The sequence below is a fragment of the Gymnogyps californianus genome, chromosome 1 (assembly GCF_018139145.2).
Source record: "Gymnogyps californianus isolate 813 chromosome 1, ASM1813914v2, whole genome shotgun sequence".
NCBI lineage: Eukaryota > Metazoa > Chordata > Aves > Accipitriformes > Cathartidae > Gymnogyps > Gymnogyps californianus.
The window spans coordinates 111,695,346-111,721,043 of NC_059471.1; the positions used below are offsets into that span (position 1 = coordinate 111,695,346).

The 25,698-nt window shown below is 36.5% G+C and overlaps 1 protein-coding gene across 1 annotated transcript in view; it reads left to right on the plus strand.

Annotated features, from left to right (window-relative positions):
* ROBO2 (roundabout guidance receptor 2) overlaps positions 1–25,698 on the plus strand; it is a 476,837-nt gene that overhangs the window by 382,026 nt on the left and 69,113 nt on the right. The window contains exons 10-15 of the mRNA XM_050895055.1: positions 2,043–2,248; positions 6,287–6,368; positions 7,078–7,243; positions 8,948–9,114; positions 13,544–13,665; positions 20,970–21,201. Of these exons, the coding sequence (XP_050751012.1) occupies positions 2,043–2,248; positions 6,287–6,368; positions 7,078–7,243; positions 8,948–9,114; positions 13,544–13,665; positions 20,970–21,201 (975 nt within the window). The remainder of the gene's footprint in view (positions 1–2,042; positions 2,249–6,286; positions 6,369–7,077; positions 7,244–8,947; positions 9,115–13,543; positions 13,666–20,969; positions 21,202–25,698) is intronic.

The following is a 25,698-nucleotide window of genomic DNA, read 5'->3' on the forward strand; positions in this document are numbered from 1 at the left end:
AATTACACTATTGATCAGAGCTATTTAAAGGATTATGAGCTCCTCATTTGGGCTGTAAAAAAACTAATTACATGCCAAAGAACAATATCTGTAATGCAGTAGCTTTTGAAAATACCTACAGTTCTACACATATGAAAGGCAATTAGATGCAGCAAATAACTGCAATGGAATAGTTAGCAATTTAAGTATTTCTTTTTCCTTAATTTTTAGTTATCTAGAAAACTGGGATTTGCTGTTCTACGTTAAATCTAAAGGAAAATTTACACAGCTAAGTTTTCATTTGAATATACTTGTGCTGCAGGTATGCTGATAGTACATATGAGCTGAGATCAATTTTTATTTTACCAAATAGCTGAACTGTGTAGTCATAAGGAACCTTAATGAGATAAAATATTTCATATCAAGGTGAAAATACATTACATTTTCTATTTTCTTGTTATATAGTGTTTCCTGTCCTATCTCTGAGTTCATTGAGTGATATTTCAGAATTTCCAAAAGAGCTTTCACATTCTGGTGTTAATAAATAATCTGTATTGGCTTTCTGTTTTCAGTTTCAATTTCAATAAATGTGATGAACTCACACTCCAAGGTGCTACTAATACTAATGATTCTATCTTTTGTGTATCTTGTTAACAAAAGAAGGTAGTTAGAATTTTTGCAACATTACAATTTCAGAAACAATTATTTTAGGTATAAAATGTACCACTAACAACTCCCTAATATTTTTTATTTATTAAATAGCGTAATGAAAGCACTTTGGATCTGTTGAAGGTTCCAGAGGTTTGCATCTCAAACAGCTCAAATACAACAGAAACCATATTGCTTCACAATAGTTTATTTTCACTTCATTGTTAGAGTCAGGTGTTGTGTATGGACTATGATAAAACAGATTCTCAGCCAGAATAAATGATTCAAACTCAATCAACATCAGTGGAGGCAGACTAACTTACACTGGTTTAGGAGCTAATCCTGCCTGTTACAATATTTAATACCAATCGTATAATTGTTCAGTTGTTCAAAGATTTAAAACAGCAGCAATGTGGCAGGTAAATATATAAAAATGAATTCTCGGTTCTGTTATATTGATTTTACGCAGCAGTCATAGCCTTGTTTATATTCAAGTATTTCACATTCCTTTTGTATAAACACATTCTTTAGAAACAAAGAGTTATATTTTGCTGCTTAACAGATGGCTCAGAGAATAGGTTCAACAGCAGAATTATTTATGAAAAATTGGTCTTTCAAGAAAAGCGAACATGAGCATTTTACCTCATCTTCAAGATATCCCACTGGTCATGGAATGAGGTTTATATGCAGCCATGCACTTGCTCAGTGGTTACAGAGTCCTTTAAGCAGTATTTCAAGCATGCAAATGTAAATTATTATGGGAAAAAAAATTAAGAGAATTCACGGCTTTAAAAGGTGATGAAATGATTTGATAAGTAAACTGTTAATTGAGTTTGAACTCTCCACTGGAAAGAGTGGTACAGTCATGATTATGAAAATGTTTTGTATTATTGTTAGATATTTTTGCTGATGAAAACTTGCAAGATGAGCATAAATGGGGGATGTGGTTGGTACCCATGCTAGAATAGCTACGGTGTTTCACTTTGAACTTTAAGAGATTTTCTCTTTTAGGCCCTAAATCAGGTAAGCAATTAAGTACATTTTGATGTGACATTAAACATGTGCTTTAAGTGCTTTCCTAAATTGGAAGAAATAATAATGTACCTCAATTCTTTTCTGGATCAAGGTCTTAATTTTCATCCTATCTTAATCAAATGAGTCTGATCTCTGATAACAGAAGGTTATATATGTAGGTGTTATCTCGCAGTGGTCAAATAAAATTCTTACAAAAATGCTTTTCAAATATACCAGTTAATTGTTAACATGTATCTGTGGGTCTTCCAAAAATAATGTTTTTAGCCTTTTAGAGGCTAACTTAAACCAAACTATTAAAATTGGTACTGTGTCAAGGAAGGGGCTAACTGCAGCAGAGGATCGATAAAGGTGTGGATGCCAATGCGTGTGTCACTGTTTAGTCTTGACAGATAGGCCTCCACCCATCATCCTCCAGGGGCCAGTCAATCAGACACTGGCAGTGGATGGGACAGCTTTGCTGAAGTGCAAGGCAACCGGCGACCCCCTTCCTGTCATCAGCTGGTTAAAAGAAGGATTCACTTTCCTGGGCAGAGACCCTCGCACATCCATACAGGATCAGGGGACGCTTCAGATTAAAACTCTGCGGGTGAGTAACGATAACAAAACAAGTGCTACAAGTGGTACATGGCTAGTCTTGAGCTGTTGGTGTGTGCCTCAAGCAGCTCTGCTGTCTTGCTGTCTGTCGTCTTCAAAATTAACTTAAATGTCTCTTTTACTATGAAATTCTCACCAGGTCCACATCCTGTTTCATTCTTTGACATTGTGTAGGGAAGGGGGGGGGAGAAGAGCCAAACTAGCATCAGATATTTCTATTAGAATTCCCTAAAAATAGAATTGATAATTAAAATCTTACGTGTGGTGCAATAAAACACATGAGTTGGGGATGGATAGACATATAAAAGGACAGGCTTTCCTTATCTTTTCAGTTGGTCTTACCATGAAGCCATTGGCCTGTTGTCTCTGTTAAAACTTAGAGCAGTTGATTTTCAACACCCGATCATAATTTTCCAAGGAGCTATTGTGCTAGCAAGTGATTCTGGAGTTCATCAGGGTTTGGCCGTGCACTTTCTCCGTCAATGAGTCTTGGCAGTCTTGAGCTGGCTGATTTATTCCAATATGACACTTGCTGGAGATGTTCCATCAGGCTGCGGATGGGAGAAGACAACTAGTACTGTAACATACATGGAGTCATATGCAGAGGGATTTCTATTCAAAACGAAATGCCTATCATAATATTTACATTTTGACACATGAGATAATACGATATCTTAAAAGTACAAAGAAATCTTATACTACTCCAAATAGCATAATGTCACATTTTGTTGATAAACATTGCATCACTAATCTTTGTTTGGGCTTTTAATTTTTCCCTGTTCAAAGATAAAAACGCCTATTTGTTTGTGCGTATGTGGACAAGCATGTGTATGGAAAAATAGTAAGGTAAATATAATTATTTGTCAAGAACTTAAAGAAATTTCAGAAACCATTTAATTTCATCAGCAGTAATTTCTGCACTTAGCTTTGCCATCCAAAAAAATGTCAATAAACATAGCTACCGAGGACAAGACATAGAGAGCAGTTTTGTTTTCTGATACCATCTCATCAGTGATTGTAGATGAATTGTTAACTTCCTTGGAATAAAAAGGAATTTATTAAAAAATTTATGCTAGCTTTCCTTGGGTAAACAATTTATCCTTTCTCCCTGGGCTGAAGGCAGGTTTAGGCCATGAAGGTTAATGCATTTTTCCTGTAGAGCTGGATTAAAGAGTGCGCTTGAATAGTCAAGATTCCCCAGTAGTGTTAGAAAGCAGCAATTAAAGGTGGAAGCTTAGTGATTTCAAACAAACTTTCAGGCATTGATGATGGGCTTCTGTGGAGTGTCCATGAGGCAGAAGCTCCTGGGATACCTGTCTGCATGCAGCTATGCAAACAATGAAATTGGTTCTGAATCGTGCCAGCGCATTAATCTTGCTGTTAGAGGCACACGGTCTGTAAATGAAAGGAAAAAAAATTGCTTGCAAGGGGAGAAGAAAACAGTATTAGTAGTGAGTGTGGTTTTGAAAGACATGAAGCTTTTATTGATCCTTAAGTGGCTCATTCACTAGTAACCAATTTTCCTTAAAGGCTCAGAAAGACATTTTTTATAAACCCCTCAATTGCAGTAATGTGCACTGTTTGACTCAGACTTAAGAACAAAAACCACACACAACCATAAAAACCAGATTTCTCCTGTACCTTGCAATTTTTATGAATTAAATATGGATTTAAATCTGAAATGTTTAACTTTTCTCTCAGATCTACCTGAGCAAGGACTAGCAACACTTCCTAAGCAAAAAATGGCCATGAAGTATGTCCAAGTACACTTACATACTCAAGTTCACAAGAAATTAATATTTATCACCCACTTGTCCTCAGCCTTCTCCTCCCCTCACAAATAATAATCACTATTGCAATCATAAAAGATTTCAAGATATGGGTAAAGATAAGCCACTACTATTTAAACCTTTGAGACCATCCTCTTCTGCTATGTAACTCTCTTTCTGTGTGTAAATCAAATTATTCAGGAGTCTGCAGCAGTCACAGTGAACCATGCGCCACAGTCATAAACATGAACCTAGAGATTTTTCTGATAAGCCAGTCTCCCCAGTTGCTCTGAGGAAGACAAATAAAAACTCACATACGTCACTCACTCAGTACCCTTTCAGACAGGTCAGCAATGACGGAAAACTCCCTTCTTCTCCGTAGAAGTGTACGACACCAGATTTAGCCACATGCATTAACTAAGGAAGAAAACTGTTTATTTTACTGAATAGCAAAGATTTTCCATTCACCTCACCTGTTGTTTTTTCCATAGCATGAAAAAAGTTTAAATAATTGAATTATCAATACACTATCTAATCCATCCACAGTCTGGAAGTTAGGTAATTCACCATAAATTGCAAAAGGCAACGTGTCTCCAGCTTGCTTTATATGTTGAGTTTGACTTCTGCAAGTTACTCTGTTGTGTATACCACATTGAGTATGCCATACACCATCTGTCATGGTAGTACACGAATGAAGTTGAGAACCATAGCCCTGAGAAATATCGTCTCTTATCACATAATGAAGAATTATATATTTAATAAAAGCTCAGAAGAAGCAAGGTAAAACACTACTTCAGAATATAGGCTATAAGGCTCTCTCCTCTGGAAAATCTGTCTTTCTCATTTCATTAGCAGCACCTCTATATTTTGAGTATCTGAGCCATTGTCAGAGGAGTTTAATTATTGCTTGTATTTCACGGAAAAAACGTCTCCTAAAATGCAAGTTATGCTCATTCAGACAATTCAACTGGCATTAATCAGTTGCTTCCTGCCCCTAAGAATAGTACACTGGAGTCCTAGTGTATCTGAGGAAAATACCAACAAAATTCAGACATGACAAAGTTAAAAATCAATTAAATTATATATCAACAAGTAATCTAAAGAGCATCTGACTTATTTGCCTTGACATTCTTCTTGAAGAATGAGGTATAAGCACATTTGCTATAGTGCCAATCTGCATTTAGCAGAAAACCCATTACAATTCCTTAAAGTCCAATAAAGCTTCTTGGATGCAGTCCTATTTCCGTCAAGTCTTCTGATGGTGAATATAATTCTTCTCCTTTATCACTAGAGTCAGCACTCTCCCTCTTCTGCTTCCATCTCCAGATTACCATGCTTTATACATAGTGGTAGGAGGGCTCCTCTGTCTATTTTGTGCTTTGTAAAATTACCGTTTTCCATCCATCTCTGTAGTCTTCACTAGTTCTTGTCTCAGAAATCTTTACTTTAAATTTAGGTAAGGAATAGCAAAACACTTGGCAAGTTTTCCAGTAGAACAATTTATATAGTGAAGAGATTAATATTGACAATATAATTCAAAACAGTTTCCCCAAATAAATTTGAAATACATGAACTGACAAGGGAATGATCATAGTTTTATACAAACGCATTTTTTTTGCTACCAAAGTGCCTTGCAAGCCTGAAATAAAATCCCATGTGAAACAGAAGAAAGGTAAGCATGGTGTAGGATCTGATTTAATTTTGCCATTTGAAAATTGCTTGGAGGACTGTCTGTGTAGAGAGAACCACTGTTAAGTCTCAGCAGCAGTATTTGTGTGTGTGGTGGCCTGTATAGAAATGACTTCATCTGTCATAAGAGTTTAAGATGACATAACAGCCTTCCTGGCACTGGAAACTGTATCTCTGGGTCATCACGGGATAATGAATGGTGAGATTTTATCCTCTAAGAAGTTAATTGTTGTTATATTGTTACCTGATTTCACCTGCATTTGTTGTAACCAATACAAAGATTGACACTATCTAAAACATCCATTTTGTAGCACTTACATGCTGTACTGGTACCACTAACAATATGAAAATCAGAATTAGAAAAGTATTAGAAGCAAGTAATCTTATTATAGTTCTCTAAAAGTAAGCCACCATTAAATGATTGTTTGAAAATGTCCGGTACCCTCTACTCTGGTGTAAAATGTAGGCTAAGTCCTTCTTACGAAGAAACATTTAGAAAAAGAAAATTAGAGTAAACTCAGTCAGCTGATTCTAAAAGGTTAAAACTGCCCTTAACTGGTTTTTATGTCTAGCTGTCCGATACTGGGACTTACACTTGCGTTGCTACAAGTTCCAGTGGGGAGACATCTTGGAGTGCTGTGCTGGAGGTGACAGGTAAGCGATGTCCTGGGGCTGTTTTTCAATTGGCACAAAATGAAAGTGTAGATTGTATTAGAGCAGTCTGAGTCAAATAATCCATTCTGGAAATTCTAGGATTGAGATGGAGAAGTTTTAGGTGGGAAGGCTGGGTTCCTTCACACGCCTTGCATTTCATTGATATTATCTTTAAATGCCCATTGACATGGCAGCAATTTGTATTTGTCTCCAGTGACAGTGGTATGCTATAACTCTTCTAAACAAGAGTATTAATAAACTGTGGTTTCTTCCAATAATTGACCAGGGCAAGAAAACTATTATGTCTACACAGAAGCCTATCAAAGTCCAATGTGCTCTCTGTGAGTACTGGAGTTGATCTGGATATAGGAACTTTCTCAGCCTTCTAGTAACTGAGGTTTTGGTATTTTATGTAAATTTCAGCAAAGCTGGGCTTTTTTTTTCTTTCTTTCTTTTCTTTTTTAATATATTTATATATAACCTTTTGAGTTTTGTGGGGTTTTTCTTTCAGTATGTACCTAAAGAATGATAGCTCTTCATCCAAAAATATACATGGTAATGCAATTGTTGACTTAGTTCTTTACACATTAAGAACGTTGGTTATGCTGATTTTGAAGATGTTTGGCATGTTTTCCTTTTAATCTTCTACTTTGATCAAATTTATACAATCAAGGATAAAAAGTAATTATTTTGTATTTGCCCCTCACAGAATCTGGTGGAGCAACAGTCAGTAAAAATTATGATATAAATGACCTCCCTGGGCCACCATCCAAACCTCAGGTCACGGATGTTACTAAGAACAGTGTCACCCTGTCCTGGCAACCAGGGACCCCTGGAAGCCTACCAGCTAGTGCATATATCATTGAGGCTTTTAGGTATGTGAATTATTCCACTTTTAATCTCCTTTCTAATTTTGCTTAAACCCTGGTACCAGCTGTTCTCTTGGTATTGTGGTGTTCTTTTGGACTCTACACATATCATTAGAAGTTCATTAAAAGACTCAACTCCTGTGGCAGGCATTGATTCTTATTTTTTAACTGGATTTTTTTTTTAACTTGTCACTTTTTTCTAAGTGATTAATTAGAGGAGCATCTAACTACTTCTTCAGGTCAACAGGAATATAACAGGACAATGCAGTCATTATTTATTACTTTTCCCTTAGCATTGATGATCAGTGAGAGTCTCCTGTGGGAATGCTGCAGGTCAAATCATTTGGGCCAGTGTTATCTTGACTACCATAGCGCAAATAATCTGAAAATAAATGGATAATCCTGAAGCCTCTCTGCATACTTTAATTCCTGTTCTTGTTAAAGCAGCACCTATTAAAGAGTCAAAGCACTTTAAATTTCTATTTTTTTACTGGTTTAGATAGATTAAAACTTTTAACTGAAAAGATAGTGTTGATAATTTAGAATTTCATCCTGCAGCCTGAGGCTGAAGATAATCCAGCTGCTCCCTTCCACACAGCAGCAATTAATACGTGGTATGAAAGAACTCCCGGGCTCCAATTCAGAAAGTTTGTTTAAGCATGGGCCATACCTCTCACATGTATCAGTGATATATGCTTCGGCTTAAAAATGTGCACACTCTTAAATGTTTTCCTTAATCAAGATGTTCAACAACAATTTGGTTCACCTTTTAATTAAAATTCATGCAAGAATTTGCCAAAATAGTATGCATGCAAATTTAAGAAGTTATAGCGATAATGCTTCATCCTGCTATGTTAATATGCAAAGAACATTACTGTATGTGCAGATTGTTGATTTTGTTCTGGAACTTATCCTTTATGCATTACATGAATGAAACAATTGAAACAACATGAAACTCATAGCTTTCCATTTTCTTTTTCCTTTTTATACATTTAAAGATTTTTTTTATCAATGCTATATGACAAAGCACAATAAAATAAAGTTTTCTCCTTAAATTTTGTGATATTTCACCTTAGGTAAGCTCTAATGGCATCCCATCAATAAGTTTAACAAAAGCCAGGCATTTTCATTAAAAGCTGTTTTAACAACCGCACTTGAAATCTCTTCATACAGTGGATTGTAATCTAATTATAATAATGTCCAATGGAAAATGTAGTGACAGAAAAAATATTCATATGCTTTCCTTCATTTACAAGCATGTTTTCAGAAGGTTTTTTTGTAACTTTGAGTATTAATTTAGTTCAAGGAGAATACTTTTCTTCCAATAGCAATTTATTGACATAATTTACTTAGCAATATAGAAAATTATTCTTTTAACAGGATTTTCTTTTCTAAGGTTTATGTTCAAGAGTGGCCTATTTATCATTCAAATTTACTTTACAGCTTTCCACACTTTCCTTTTGCAGGTATTTATTTTAGAGAGATAGCAAAACTTTTGCTTCTGTTGAAAGGAGAAATACTTTTGACAGCTGTGTTATTTTTTTTATCTTGTCTTGATGAGTTAACTGAAACAAGTATTTTTATTTTTACCCTGCTTTTACTACTTTTTCCTGTACTTAGGCTTGATACAGGGTTACAAAAGGAGGTCCTGTCACTTCTTTGTTTTTCTCTTTCATTAGTCTATAATCTTCAACCCTCTTCTCATTGCAGTCAATCTGTGAGCAATAGTTGGCAAACAGTGGCTAACCATGTGAAGACCACTCTCTACACTGTGAGAGGACTGCGCCCCAATACAATCTACCTGTTTATGGTGAGAGCTATCAATTCACAAGGTCTGAGTGATCCCAGCCCTATGTCAGATCCTGTCCGAACACAAGGTAATAGTAATTATTAAGGCTTACATGTTTGAGCTAGAATAGAAAGAAGGAACTGAGAGTTGACCAATAGGTCAGTTTGGCCATTTGGCTTTAGCACTCTGACTGAAGGAATCATGAATCGAGCTTAACCAATAAAGATAAAAAATAGTCCCATGTTTGCTGTATCAATCTGCAGCTTAGGAGAGACAGGTTGGCTCTTTAATCCTTTGTACATTGTAGACCTTTTGGTTTGCAGTTCACTCAGACTTGGTGTGGTCCTTGATGCCTGGTTTCTATCAGAAGTAGTGTGAGTTACCCGATCTTTTCTGAAAAGTGCTCTGAATACCATGCTCTCCTCAGTATCTTTTCTCTCTGTGTCCTTACTTCTTCTCCATTACAGTAATAGGGATATATATATTATAATAACAAGTACTTATGACAGACAGACACTGTGTTTAGCATTAGTTTTAATCAAAAGAATTGCACAAAATATCTGTAGTGTATTGATAAATCTGGTCCAACATTTAGGCAGAGGATTCATGAAAATTAAGGCATCTGCATGCTAAGAATATTTTGAAGTTATTCTGAGAAAAGTATGGGTCTTCTATTTATATACCTAGATTTCTGAATTCTTTATATTAATCTGCTGCATAAACCAAGAGGGAAGGCTGAAGTGAAATCCTTCATTTGTAGGGTGGTGATATAATTGATAGCTGTGATCCTCCATTGCTATTGAATTGACTACTGTATTCTGTTCACATTACATCAAGCTCTAACCACGTATGACTGCCACAAACCAATTTCTCTTCACAGCATGGATTTTTTTGGCTTTGACAACACATTGCTTGAATACGTCATTCAAGAGTGTAGTTCTGTGTTAAACAGGTTGGCATAGAGGAATTAATAATTTTTTGGAATCATAATTTTTTTGAGTCCAAAGTAATAGCTCCTCTCAGTTAACTTAGAATGAGATCCTCTGTCTCTGTTTATGGAAGTTATAAAAGTGTGCGTGGAGAGTGCATCCTGTGTCAGCCTCCAGCATGTGTAAGTGGTTTGGGTCCATTGCTGGTCCTAGATGGAAAGAGAGAAACAAGAGTAGGGTGGTATTTCTTTATCGCATAACCATCACATCCAGCCTCTGTCATCCCAGTCTATTCCTGAATAAATCTGTCCTTAATAATTATCCCCTCAAAATAATAATCATTGCTGTAAAAGGAGAAACAGAGCTGCTTTCTGAAAAGCTGAAGGAGTGAATTGGGCAGGGATTTCATGGCTTAACTATCCATGGAGTATCACAAGTTTTCTTCTCTTTCTTACTCTCCCATTATTATAGGGTGACACATGCTTTTCATTGCACCAGCCTTTTAGTCTGCATAACTTAACACCTAGTTAAAAAAACAACTTTGTTTGGCATTTGAGTGTCAAGTATAGACTTTTTATCTGACATACTGACAAGCAATTTGATTTCAGTAAAAACATGTCTTTTAATTAGCTACAGCATGTGTTGCAGCTTCCATTTCCAGAAGCTGTTTAGCAGTCAAGCACACTGAGACATGTACAGGATTTATAGCTTCTTTGCAAGCCTGCAGTTTAATAGAATTAAATCATAAAATCAATTGAAAATTAACATAATGTTTTGATGTGATTTCTAATTACGCCTGAATTCAATTCAGGCTCACAGAAGAAGCTGACACACAGTAGAAAGCCTATTCACAGTGGCCGTGAGGAAGAAAAAACACAGCTATAACAGTGCTATATAATATTAATTTGCAACAGGTGTCTGTGGTATCTTTAATAGCTGAGCATTTCATTTCCTGGTGTTAAGTATAGCAAATACAAGTAATAGGAATTTATGCATATTTTCACCAGTAGACTACAAGTAGACAATCAGGCACTTTCAAAAGGTTTACCTTATATGACTTATATCAAATAAGGACAGAGAAATCAGTAGTTACTCTAAGAAAGGAGTTGATTTCTTGTTTGGATTATTAACAGACCAAGCCATATATTAAAAAACACTTTAAAGAAACTATATATAATCCTATCCCTGGAATTCAAATTACTAGCAGCTAACAGCAAGTTCACTGGAAGCTGTTAAAAGAGAGGTTAGAGAAAATATATAACCAATTTAATTTTAGAGACCTCTCAATTGTGATCAGAATATAGCTTCCTGAGCCAGTTTTGCTTGAGTCATGATTTTATTATTCCAGTACTTGACGATATCCTTATAGATAGATCAACTGCTTTTCCACCAGGAGTCTCCTAGTAATGTGGAAATGACATTACAAGACATTACACTGTAAGCATCACATATGCATATGTTTCCAAGCGTACATACCAGAAAACAGAATTCCACATGTACATCTTGACACTCATTTCTTACTGTTATTAGCCCAAGTTATTCCCTTACTTCTGGACGTATGTCCCATTAAAATGATGAAATGCAGTTCATACAAACACCCTATGTAGTAATGTCTTTTCTCCTGAGGGAATATAGGTACTTTGCTGATTGTATACTACAGGATAACTTAACCTAAAATGTAGCCATGGGTAGCTGTAGGTATGTTGTACCAAGGATCATAGCTTTTTGTGGATAGCAGCATAAATTACCATGCTGTAAACCAGTCTGAGTTGCTGTCTTACAGATTTATTTTGTTATATCTCTCTGTTTCTTGGTCACTTTGAATAGGCATAATTTACTAGACAAGCTCCTTCACTGACATCCGTATTTAGATTGTATTCCCTTTGGATATCCATGGAACTATTTTCATTTGAATATTAGTAGAAACCTGTGGCAATATTGTTTATTGGTGGCTCAGAACCCAAAACAGTCCAGAATTATGAAGCTGAAATATTGATGATCACAAACTACTTTCTTTCAAAATATGGAGGCATGTGATTCAAACTCAGTTGTTATATTTAAATGTTTCATTTTTAAGAGCACTGTTATTTCTTCTTAATAATATTTAGAAGATAAAAAGAAATCACATGCTGCATACTCCTGTATCTAAGATGATCAGAGGGGGAAAAAAACTTTTATGTATGTGTTCTCTTCACAAGGACATGATGTTGATCCAAAAAGAGGGAAACTGTCTTTGGCTAGTGAATCCCATGGGAAAACCAAGCAGAATTCACAGATGCCTAGACAGGGATGAACATAATGTATTGGGCCTTTTTGAATATAATCTGTGCTTGTGTTCCAAATCCCCTCTTCTGCAAAAATTACAAGCAAATTCTGGCAGAAATAATCAGTATATGTATTTCTAACAGGCATTATGCAATCCACATAAACAACTGACATAGTAAGGGCATCTGTAACTGTTGACCAAGAACGGTGTTGTAAGATCCTTGAAGGATCCATTGAAGGGATCCAGACTTCACTGGCTACTAGAAAGTACCTTCATTTCTGTCTAAGTTGGAGGGAAGGGACGTGCTATGGTGATATATTAGCTAGGTGATAGCTGTAGCCCAGCATTCTCTTTTTGGCGCAATGTAACAGAAAACGATGATTTCCAGGAACTGTTGCTAAAAAGACATATTGCACATCTCCTTCTCCATTTTCTGACACATATTTCATATTTTCAGTTCCTATTTAACAAAGGTAATACAGCTTCATTCAGTTTAACACAATGACATAACCCAAATGTGGTCCCTAAGGACTAGGTGCTAGGGCAACGTGGTGCAGGAGATGGAGTCACAGTTTTCCATAGATGTATATTAAGTGATCAAATTCCTTCAGATTTTGACTAGAAGAAATAATTTCCCCACACACTTTGAAGGAATCTTTGATGTAACCTCGAAGGGAATTTTTTTGTGGTAGAGTGTTTTTGTTGGCCTTTTATTAGATCAGAATCAGTTTGGCTTCATAAATTAGTTCTTTTTTCATGTTTGCACTAGATTTCATTATCTATATCTGTAAAAGGAAAGTTTGCTTTGCAGAAGAAAATGCTATTTTTAGTGTTTGGTTTCTTGTGTGCATGGTATGTGGGGAGGGGAAGCTTAGTGAAAGTTTGGAAACATATAATGACTTAATGTCATAGATGGTCTAAGAAAATAAAAAAAAAAACTGTTCATTTTCTTCAATTATACTAACCAATTTGGTTCCAAACATCTGGGCAACATTATTATTATCTGAGTATTTTGGAACTAGTGAATATTGCATCTCTCTCATGACTTGCCAGATCCGAGAAAACTTTGCCATTGAGTCTGAATACTCATTTAAACATCTTTATATTTCACCATTTCCTAAGCAGCTAAAGGTGAATGGTTTGTTTGCATTACTTAATATGCTTTGGAGTTCACATTTAAACCTTAGTACTGTATTGTTTTAAAAACAGTACTATAAAGAGTGTTTAAATCAGGTCGTTAAGCTATTCAGTAATTCTTATTGATACAATCTATAACTCTTCTCATTAAAATAATGCTTTCATGTGTGTGCCTGGCCTGGCAGATATCAGCCCACCAGCACAAGGTGTGGATCACAGGCAAGTCCAGAAAGAACTGGGAGACGTCATTGTACGACTGCATAATCCTGTTGTGCTGACACCCACGACGGTTCAAGTCACCTGGACGGTAAGGCTTCTGTTATTATTACCTTAGCAGTACTTTAATTTTGCCTATTTATCCCTGCAGTTTTTTACTACCCTGAAAAGCTCCAGTCTTGACCCCAACGTGAGTGCTCCGATAAACTAACATTATACAGCCATATATATGTGGTAATGAAATGGTCTTTTTATTTTCTCTTTCAAGTCAGGCAGGTTCAAAGTCTTCAGTGTTCAGCTCAAAGTGAGCTAGCTGTCTGACTAGAAAAATATTATAAAAATGAATATGCTTAACACCATAATCTAAAGGATAATTGAGCTGCGGACTCATTACTGTGCATGTCAAAAAATAATCAAAGTTAAATATCAACATGAAATTGCTGTATGAAAAAGCACTTTCCACTGCAAGGCATAGGGACCTCTGACAATACCCTATTATTTGGTGACCCTAAAATGCAAAAATAGCTTTCCTATAGGGCACTTCTAGTGAAGTCAGAAGCACGTGGTGCTGATGCCTGATCCACTGTGTAGCATCTGGTTTTCTAGCATAAGCCTTACCCGCAATCAGTGGATATCCTTTCATTATAGAAGACCAGAGTCTTTTTGGCAGTACTTAACAACATTTCTATTTGAGGGGTCAAACTACTGGGTAGAATTTCTGATACAGTGTTTGGCTTTCAAAATGCTATGTTTCCCTTCCTGAGGCTTGAAGGAAAGGATTTGTAACCGTAGAAGGAGAGAGTTCCCAGGGCGCTGCACACCAGCAAAGAGTGCTTTGCTCTTGGGGCATCTGCCCCAGAGGAAAGAGAGCCACAGGTGGAAGAGTGAGAGAAATAGTACTGCACTGCACACGACTGAAACAGTTGTATTATATAGGATGAATTCTGCTAAAGGGGTATTCGCAATACTCAGGGTTTTTCTTCTACATGTAATTTTGCTAAAAGATTAGTGTGTACAGGGGATTATAAAACAGGAGACAAGAAGTGTGGTGATAGATTGTGTATTATAAGGATTACTGTTGTTTTTGCACAACTCAGCCATATTTACAGGGACTTATGCACCATCCTTGTTCTGACATATTTCGATGGTCGGGGGGCAGATTAGAATAAATAGAGAAACCCACAAATTTGTCTTTCTTAGAAGATTAGTTAGAAAAAGTGTCATTGCATTTTGCCATTGATGATGTCAACACGTAGCTTGCCTTTCTAAAAATGCTGTCTGTTTCAGCTACATAACTCCAGGACAGGTTGACTAACCTTTGTAGCAAACCCTTTTGCCCAAGCAGGCATTTGCCCAAGCAGATGGGTCAGTAGTTTAGAAACTTTGGATGTTAGCAGCCAGTAATTGTAAACCTGGATCACATCCGTGTGGTGCTCCTTCAAGTCCTTTCTTGGGTGTGACAGCTACCAAAAACACAGTTTCATAGGCTTCCCCTTGCTTTAGCATATACTCCAAAAGGAAGCCCCAATATAAACAGAATTCAGTTTTATGCAATGTAACCAATGTCATTATATTATAATGAAAAATATATAAATGTATTTATGTGTGTGTGTATATATGGGTGTGTATGTGTGTGTGTATATATCGATGTATCTAAGAGAGTCTCTTGGTGCCCCTATTGAACAAGTAATGAGTGAAGAGAACATGGTAAGGTAAAGCTAAATTGTTAGGGATGCTATGGATATCAGCTTATTGGGAGGATCCCTCAAAGCAGTGACCCTATGCCATCTGACAGGCATACAGGCCTCTGTAGAGATGTTTCGGAATTGCCCAAGGGAAGAAAGACACAAAAAAATTTCTCTGGAACAGCTAATTAGAAACTTTCCAGCAACCAGAAGAAAACCAATTAATTAACCATAGTCTCTAGGAAAAAAAGCCACTCTATCCAGAGAATAAAGTCCACACTATTAATATAAAATGGTTAGATAGTGTAGCTATCATATAAAAGGACTGAAGTGCCATGAGAGTCGTAAGATACTCTGTGTTGACTTTCTGCAATTCAAAGGGTGAATGCCATGGAACGTCCTTGATTACTGAGTTTCTGGCATCCTGACTCCCAGCAAGTTAACACCATTTTCTCCCTTTTTTCTGAGATTGTTTTGGTTTTACTTTCTCTTTTTTTTTTCAAATTTGCGTTTAAAATTTCAGAAACAGTTCTTTGCTACTGTGTTGCAATTTTAAAATATACACATACATATACACACATATTTTGTCTGTTTTAAAAGAAAGTCAGGGTTACAAAGTCAGTGTTAAAAAAAAGAAGAGGAACGTCAGAAGTTAGGTTTTCACTGTCACCGAAATTTATTCCTCTTGTGCATAGGTATTAAAGTGTAGCTGTAATTATCTGGTCACATACAGGATCTCTTCTTCATGGAGCTATTCAACATTTCTTTTTATCTTCTTTATTCACTGTGTGGTGCCAGGTCTTATTAAATTCATACCATTGAAACCTTGCATTGAATAAAAAATTATTAGTTTGTCTCGCTTGCTTGCTTATCTGTCACGCTCTCAACCGTAACATTTGGGTGCTTCACAAATAATACTGAATTTAACATCACAATGATAAAAATGTGTCATCCTAACTTTACACATAGAGAAGTGAGGTGCAGAGATATTTATTGCTGATGAGACTTACGGAATCAGATATGCCCGCTGTTATCAAATGGCTAATTTTAAACCTTGGGCCTGATTTATTTTTACTTTTATCAAAACATTTTGCATTGCAACAACATATGGTGTACTCCAAGCACTTTTTTACCTGACTTCAACTATAGTTCAGCACTTCTAGCCTCACTGGGCATGAAACTGAGAGTTTCATTAGTAGCCAAATATGAAAAGTTTGCTAGCATTATAAAGGAGCCCTGTGGCGCAAGCAGGAATAGAAATCAGTTCTTCAATATGGCAAAAGAACTGTTGCTTTGAAATCCTGACTGCCTTCTAAGAAGCTACCAGGCAGAAGGATAATTTATTTACCTCTGTCTTTTAATTTGACATTGATTTTAAATGAATGTACTTCACTGGAAGCTTCAGGAGTCAAGTCCTTTAGGCAGTCTTCCAGTGTATCATCACCTATTGTCCTGTTCCTGTAGGACAGATAAATGCTAGTGCTGTTTGAATTTCCAGAGATTACTGTGAGTCTGTACTAGTGAGTTCAGCACAGAGTGCACGGTATTCTGCCCAGATGAATTGCTGTGGGTATTGATGTGAGAGCAGAGTATTTCTCAGGATATTTTGGGGTAGAAATTTACATACTACAGAGCATATTGCAAAATGTCTTTAGGGTGCAGATTAGCAGGTTTGCCTGAAAGGAGCTTATATTTGCAGCATAAGCTGCATTATGAATTTCTTGCCATCTTTTTAACAACTTAATAGCCTAACCGAATGATCTAAAAGCCATTGAACCTGTCTTGTGTTCAGCAGCGGTATGTGCAGATTTGAACACGCAGAGAAAATGAGTTTCCTGTTCTGCAGAAATGGAGAGCTGTCGTCAGTTTTGTAGATACCTCCTGCACTACGTATTCATCGTAAAAGAGGGTGAGAAGGAGCATGCAGGACCAATTATGCTTGTAGGTCGCCTTAAAGCATTAGGCCAGTGCTAAGCAGAACCTACCCAGTAATTTCTCTCTCCTGTCTTTTAAAGGAGCATCTGCATTTTCTGCTATCTTTTGAGGTAGAAGGTGTATCTTCAGATCAGCAACTGTTGCAGCTCTTGTGAGTGGATGTCATTGCTGCTTGTATAAATTCAAGAGCAGTTAAGAGTGTTGCAGGAAGACTAGAAGTATTCTCTGTTCCTAGTATTCAGCGCAATCTCTGTAATAATACTAAGTACTTTGTATGAAGAAGTGGCAACTATTTACAAAAAAAGAGAAAGGAGAATACTTAGAAATTATTACATTGTTTCATCAAATCACGGTGCATGTTTCTGTAACTCTGCGTAAGTGTGAACCAAACCTATAGAGCTGTTTGATGCTTAGCACAGCTGAATGCAGTTCTTTAATGCTAGGCATATTTTTAGTGGCCTGCTGTTGGTGTGACACATAATTACCACATAACAAATGGAGGAAACAATGAAGTCACAGGCTTTGTATTATATATAAGACAGTGTGTGCATGTATATGTAGGCATATACACATAATGTGTGTATATGTGTATACATACATATACATGTACACGCATAGATGTGTGTGTGTATCTATATGTGAAATATACCTGTCCTATACCTCACAAATATCTCTGGTTAATCTATGTAATTATCCAAGAGTAATTTTTTACTAATCAGAAAACTCCAAACAAAACAAAAAATCCACCTTTCTCAGTAAGTGCCCTCTGAGTAGTTTCCCAACATTTTGACCATATGAAAGGCCCTGTTCATTCAGACTAGCTTTAAGTGGGCGTGAGAGATAGCTTCGTATCCTTTCCTTGATATTGAATGCAACTGGATGTTCATAGAAAACATTAAAAATGCATAGTATTTTCTTTCATAATTACCCTCCCAGACCCTTAACAATGGAATCACTGTCAATAATCTGAAATTCAGGCAGATCACTCAGCCGTGTTGTAATCAAACTTCTAATTGAAAGCTCTGTGAAACTTGCGTGAGCCCCAAATCAAGCTAGTTTATAGCACCCCTATACGTGACAACCTTGTACTACTGTGTTCTGTTTTCGTATTCCTTGTATTGTTTAGTCTTTTAGGTTAGGAACTTAGAAGTCTAGGAGGATAAGAGGTGTATGAATAATTTGTATATTACCTATATGTAAGTAGATACGAAAGTGTATGTCCTGGTTTCGGCTGGCATAGAGTTAGTTTTCTTCTTAGTAGCTGGTAGAGTGCTGTGTTTTGGATTTAGTGTGAGAATGATGTTGATAACACTCTGATGGTTTAGTTGTTGCTAAGTAGCACTTATCTTAAGCCAAGGACTTTTCAGTTTCCCATGCTCTGCCAGCAAGCAGGTGTGCAAGAAGCTGGGAGGGAGCAGAGCCGGGGCAGCTGACCCGAACTAGCCAGAAGGATATTCCATACCATGGAACGTCATGCCCAGTATATAAACTGGGGGGAGTTGGCTGGGAGGGGCGGATCGCTGCTCAGGCATCGGTCAGCAGGTGGTGAGCAATTACATTGTGCATCACTGTTTTTTTTCCCCCTCTCTTTTTTTTTGTTATATTCCTTTTCATTACTATTATTATTATTATTATTAGATTTCATTATTATTGTTAGTATTATATTTTACTTTAGTTATTAAACTGTTCTTATCTCAACCCACAAGTTTTACCTTCTTTCCAGATTCTCTTCCCCATCCCACTGGGAGTGGAGGGGGAGCGAGGGAGCAGCTGCATGGTGCTTAGCTGCTGGCTGGGGTTAAACCACGACAGTGTAATGGACTCAAAATTAGTATACTATAGAGGTCCAGTTCTTCTCAGTGAGTTGGTGGGTGCGTTTGTGTTTGTACCATGCTGTACAAAACAGTTTCCATACCATTTTGTAGCAACACACCATTACTGTTCAGCCTAGTCAATTCTGAATTTTCAGACGTTCTCCACTAGGCAGCAGTCAGTAGAGCTTAAAAGCACAGCAAAGACAAAATGGAAAGTTCTAACAAAGTTATGCTGTCCTTCAGCATAGCTTCTAACTCAGAAGTTAGGCAGGAATCAAACTCAGTGTTTGATTATTAAACATCATAGCCTTATATTGTAATTTAGGTTGAGAATCTGTATTACAAAGTGCATGAAAGCGTTATTCTTGCTGAATTTTGTAGTAAACATGAGGTTCATAAAGTCTTTATGTCCGTAAAACATTTAGTTAATCAAAGTCAAACATGGATAAAAACAATTTACTCTGATTTACAGACTCCCTTCATCTGGAAACAGCTGCTTAATGTTCTTCTTAAAAACACAGCTTGATTCTTTCGGTATTAACAAGCTATTATTGTGAGTTATATCCCTCTTTCAGTGCATAAATTCACTTAAAGTGAACGTAGAGAAGTTTATAAAATGCAAGCTTAATGTTGTTGTAACATATGTTGCAAGGTTTTTAACAGTGACAGTTTTGATGAAAGACATTTCTGCTTTGCTCTCATAAATAAAGCTTTCTTCTTGCTTGCCCTGCTTTTTAATGTCTAAGAAACTGTGTCCCCTCTGAATGCCTCAATAAACTGTAACAAGATTATAGGAGAAGCGTAATAGACCCTGGTTTGTGTTTTTGAGGCTTAAATTCATTTATTCTTAAGAGAAGTCAAATAAATGTATCTCTAATTCTGAAATATCTTTGAGCTAGCAAACTGTCAGGAACAGAAAAGAAATCCTACTTGTTGAATCTTAGTTATAACCCAGAGATTTATCGAACAGCTAGTTGTATAGTCTTGTTATTTGTGCTTCACTTTCTTTGGCTCTTTATTTGATGGCTACAGAAGCAGCTGGGTTTGGTTTGGTTTTAACCATCAGATTGTTTTGACTGTTTTTTCAGGCAAAATTCGTGCAAACATCATAATAGCTCGAATCATTGTTTTGTGCATTTTTTTTCCCCAAGAGAGAAAATGCATGCAACCTCTCCAAGACAAAACACATGTTAAGTTTTTCCTTCAAATAAAAATCCTATTTATAGCTATGATAGGTTAGAATTGTTAAACTTCTATGTATGGTCCAATCTTGAATTGTGCTTGCATAACAACATATAAAATATAAACCAAAACCAACATTCCATCTCCATCTGATGGCCTGAGAGCACCACAACTCCAGGATGCAAAGAGACTGCTTAGACTGTGAACGCAAGAAACAGCACATGTCCTTGGAAGTTGTTTTCTCTGCATCTGTCTTATGTTTATTTTACTTTCGTGAGCATCTCATGAAAAGATGAACTGTGAGCCAAATAATGGACTAACTGAAAGCATGTAGGGTATCTTCAAAGACTTGTCCTTTTCTGAAAAGAATTTGTTTTTCTTTTCTTCTCGTATTTCAGCACATCAGTAGCCAAGATGTGCTTAATAAGTTTATATGCAGTAAGTCTTATGCCAAAGTTCTCTTTTCATGATTTGTTGCAGGGGTGGAGCCTTGTTTTATGATTTAAGGCAGTATTTGTCATGATATGTAGAGCTGGCAAAAGTAAAATAGAAAGGAATGTACTATAACAAGTAATGTGAGAAAAATGTTCTTTATAGACAACTAATCAACAGTGACTTACAGGAAGGCAGTTTGATTTTTAAATTCAGCATCTTACACGACTGTTAAGTTTCTCTTTTTCATGAGAACAAAAGTATTCTAGGCAAATGTTTTGTTGTCTTTTTATACAGTTTCGTTACTTTAATATGTTTATTGATGTATTATTTAATGCTATTTCTAGGTTGACCGCCAATCCCAGTTTATTCAGGGCTACCGAATAATGTATCGCCAAACGTCTGGCCTACCTTCTCCAGCTGTATGGCAGACTTTGGAGGTCAAAGTCCCAACTGAGCGCAGTGCTGTCCTCGTCAGCCTGAAAAAGGGGGTCACTTATGAAATTAAGGTTCGCCCTTATTTCAATGAATTCCAAGGAATGGACAGTGAATCAAAGTCTGCTCGTACCACAGAGGAAGGTTAGTAAAATGGTCAGAAAAGCAACAGGCTTCCATACCTAGCACTGGAGGTGAAATCAAGAGTGATCACTTTGGTTATTGTGTGTATGCATATGTTCGGCTCTATTTCTTCCACATGATTTCTGTTTGTTAGATACAGGGTTGGCATTAGAATCTGATATATTATTCAGTTTTGTGCTGTAAGTATTCCATGAGAAAGCACTGGGCCAGTCCTATATTCTTCTGGCTGATACACCCTTCTAATTTACAGGTGGCTTTGGGTCTTCCAAAAAGTGTGCGCTGCAGCCGTTCTTTTATAACCAGTGTTGCTGCAATAAAAGACTTTGGTCTGCACTTTGAAAATAAAACTAATAAATGAAACCTTTTACAGATGAATGTTTGATATTAAACACATCTTTCTGAATGGGTAATAATGTAGAAGAACAGTTTGGTTGAGAAATGGGGACTAGTGAAGGACAGATATTTAACCAGTCTGAAGGAACTCCAGTCTCAAAGGCATGCCACTTTATTATTTCTGTTAGCACACCATTCATGAAACTGCCCTATTTAGTGCTTTGGAGGATTTCCTTAAATACCTTTCAAGCCTCTGTGAAACATACAGGATGCAGACATAGTAAACAGTTTACACTACTGAAATGCACAAGCATTTATATCTATAGCATGTAGCGTGGTATATAGCTTTGCTAAAACATATGCACTCCAGAACTGCTTTTTTTATTGAAATGTAAAGGGAATAAGGAGAGATATAAGTAATTTTTGTCTTTTTCTCTTAGAAATGTACAAGAAACCTATATTTCTACCTATCTAATGCAACCCTTGCCTGGAGAATACCTCCTGTAAAAGTAGGATGATCAGAACAATGAGAGTTCGTCTTCTCTCTGTTTCATTGATTTCTTTCAAAGCAAAGAAAAGAAATAGTGGTGAAGTTTCAAAATGCTCATATGGTTTTGATGAGTTTTGAGTGCACTCTTTCCTCCCTATTGAAGATGCATCTTAATCATTTACAGTAGTCTCCTGAGGTTTAATTTAGTGCTGATTGCCAAGTACTTCCAGAACGGACATGCTTATTACTCACGTTTCTCTTTGATTTGTTATGATTATTGCCCAACAGGTAAGTAATCCTGAAGATAACTTGGTTGCCGTTCACACTTTATGGATGAAGAAATTCAGTGTCCTGCAACATGTAGAAGAGTGCGTAGGAAGGCATTGTGCAAGTCTGATTTAGAATTTGGGACTTTATTGTTCCCATTTCTTTGTTCAGACTATAAAGCCTAAATCAGTCGGTAAAGAATATCTTTGCAGCAGTCTAAACAAAGCTTTAAAAAAAAAAAGAAAATTGAAAAAAGCTTTCTACAGGTGAAATTGCTTTTCTAGAGTTAAAATGTAGGATTTTGTCCTCTCACTAGCAGATTTTCTTCTTGTCCAATTCCAATTGAATTTTGTTGTTTATTTAGTTCATCTAACTGTCTCTTGCTAAAGGTAAATTAAGAACTACTGAAAAAGAGAGAAGATTTTGTACCTCCTGTCTATTTCTATAAAATACTTGAGGAATGACATTTTCTTTTATAAACCTCATCTCCCAGCAGAGCCTGTCAGGTAATTTCCTACTTTAAAGGCCACTTTGTTCATGTGGAATAATGTTCCACATAGTGCAGATTTAAAAAACTTTTCTTGCCTACAGATATTTATAACTCATAGCCTAGGATCTGCTTTGTAGATTAATATAACCTTCAAGGAGTCTGTTTACAAGTGTCTCTCTCAAAAAAATATCAGCATATAACACGTAGTATTATCACCAGACAAATGTCAGCCCCTGTAAATAAGTATTCCTCTTGCTTGAGTGATAAAGTAAAGTACTTCCATGAGAAAATTAAGACATTCAGTAGATGCAGTTCTACAGATATTTCCTTTAATTCCTCTCATTATCTTTGTAACTATATTGGTGTTCATATATTTCAAACATAACATCAACTAAATCTTTAATGACAGTGGTTTGCTTCTCATCCAATGAAGAAAGATGGCAGTCTATTTAAAGGTATCGCACTTGCTGTGTCGCCTGTGATTCCATTTTGAAAATGAGCTTTTTTAGACTTGACTTTTAAAAAATGTCAGCTATACTATTTTTAGAAAATAATTTGGAAGAGTGATACGCGTGTTGGAAGTTTTTTGCAACATCAAAACAAATAGCCCTGGTAAAGGCAAAGTACAACCAAAAGGTAGTGGCAGCTTTCTGCTGGATTGAATTTTACATGCAATGTTACTTCTGAGGCCTACCTCCAAAAATCAATTCTGCTGCAGTTAGACTTTTCCTCTAGATCAGACATTTGTCACAGTTCAGTATCCATCCATCTCCTGCCTCTTTGGCCTTGTGAAGGTAACAAATGGAATTCTGTTTGGCTGCGTCTGGAAAAGATGAGCAGCGATTTGGGTTCTTTCATATCTGTAAGAAGAAGCTGAGCACTGGAATAATTGACCTGTCAAGAAGCAGGCAAGGTGTTCTCTACAAGCCAGCAGCAAGGGAAATGAGAAAACGGTTTTAAAAATGTTATTTTTCAATGTGGTCTATTTAATAACTGCAGCAGTGTCAGACGAGTGGCTTAATTTATATCATGGTGCCAGCTTACAGAGTGATATTATCAGAGAGAGGAAGCAGAACTGTTGTATACATATAGGTGTATAAACATACGAAAAGGAGCCAAATAAAATATTTTATTTTATAATTTTCACTATTTCTTTCACACTTGCTCTAAAGATAGATGATTTTTTTTTTCAATTACATCCACTGTTTTAAATCTCTTTTGGAATAACTTTGTGGAGTAGTATTTGTTCTGCATATTGTTTGTCACCACAAAAATATGACTGTCAGTAATGGAAATCTCCTTAGTTTTTATCAGCTGCTGTCTGTCAATTCCTTCTTGCCTTAGCGCAGCTCTTAAAATGATACTTTCAGCTGCATTCATCAGCTGCAATTTTAATTTTGCTTCAAATTTACCATATATCCTCCAAAAAAACTCCCGACACACACTGGTAGAATATTAACTAGAATATTCATGCAGTTTAAATGCAAAGACAAATGAATACAGTATGTTTTTATTTAAATGTTAGAGTATGGTATTAATTTTACATTTCTTTAGCATTTACTCTCCTCTCTCTCTGTGTTTCCAGCTATGTGTATATAAGAAATTATATTTCTGAATGCACTTTGTGTTTGAGGATGAAAGTAAATACATTTCAGCAAGTTGTTCCATTGTACTTAAAATAAAAAATGAGTTATACAGTGTTAACCTTTGCCATTTTTATGATTATAATTTTCATGTAAAATATTGTTCTAATTAATATCGCACACATACATTTATTCATGGTTTTGTTGTTATTGAATAACTTGAAGACTTTTAAAATGCTATTTTTTTTACTGTGTGGCAAATTATTTCACTTGCCCTAAAATACACAATGCAACTATTAACTTCACCGATTTTATGCTTTGCACGATTGCAAGGAGTAGCCCAAGGCCACCTTTCCGTGCTTCACTTGAGCTGGCTAAGAGTCAAATTGTCCACAATACAGCTCCATTTCTCCTCTCCAGTACACTGTTTCTCTGTGTCATTCAAGGTCACAAGGACTCTACCAAGCACTATTTGCTTTGCAGTTGAACCAGCATCTGAAAATGTAGTGGTCAAAATGTGCAGCCTCACAGGACAGTAATACATGTGTCAATTTTCCTCTAAAATATTCTTTTCTGATGTAATCTTGTACTGTCCCTTGTCCCCACCTCTGATACCCTAGTTCTAAGTTGTGTGATTCCTGCAACAGGCTACTCCAACTCTTGAGGGTTATCAGGGTAAGGATTTGAGCTCAGCTCCTTGAGCCTGTGCCAGGTCAAGTGCTGAGGAGCATCTGAAGTGGGAACATAGGCAGTCTCAAAAAGGCCACGGGGAACAATAAGGCAATCTGAATTGACTCAGGAGACTTGAATACTCCTGATATCTCTGGCTGTGTTTAGTTGTGTTAAACCTGCCAGACTTTAATAGAAAGATGCCAGTGGCTCTTTGCTTTTCTGAGAAGCGTGGTCCAAGGATGTTCATACAGTCAGGAATATCTGTTAAAGATAAGACTAGAGTCCTGTTGCCGTAGAGCTTAGCAGTGAAGGAGTCCTCTCGGGATAGGAATACTCCAGACCAGGGGACTGGAGTCAGGGAGCCATGACACATGACATGAGATGCCCAAAACCAGAGGGCTAACTAGATTTGAAATTGGGGCAGGGGAGAGTCATAAATATTTTAGTTTCTGGTACAAGGTCTACTTTAAGTCTTCAAAATCAGCTTCCATATTTCATATTAAATAGTTTAAGATCATATAAAAGGCGATAACAAATCTGTGGAAGAAAAAATCCATAAGGAGTTATTAAACACAAAGACATCGCCCTGAAACAGAAAGTGTCTAAGCAATAGGCTCCTGTGAATTGGAAAATTGTCCTGGAGAGGTATCGCTGTATGCTCG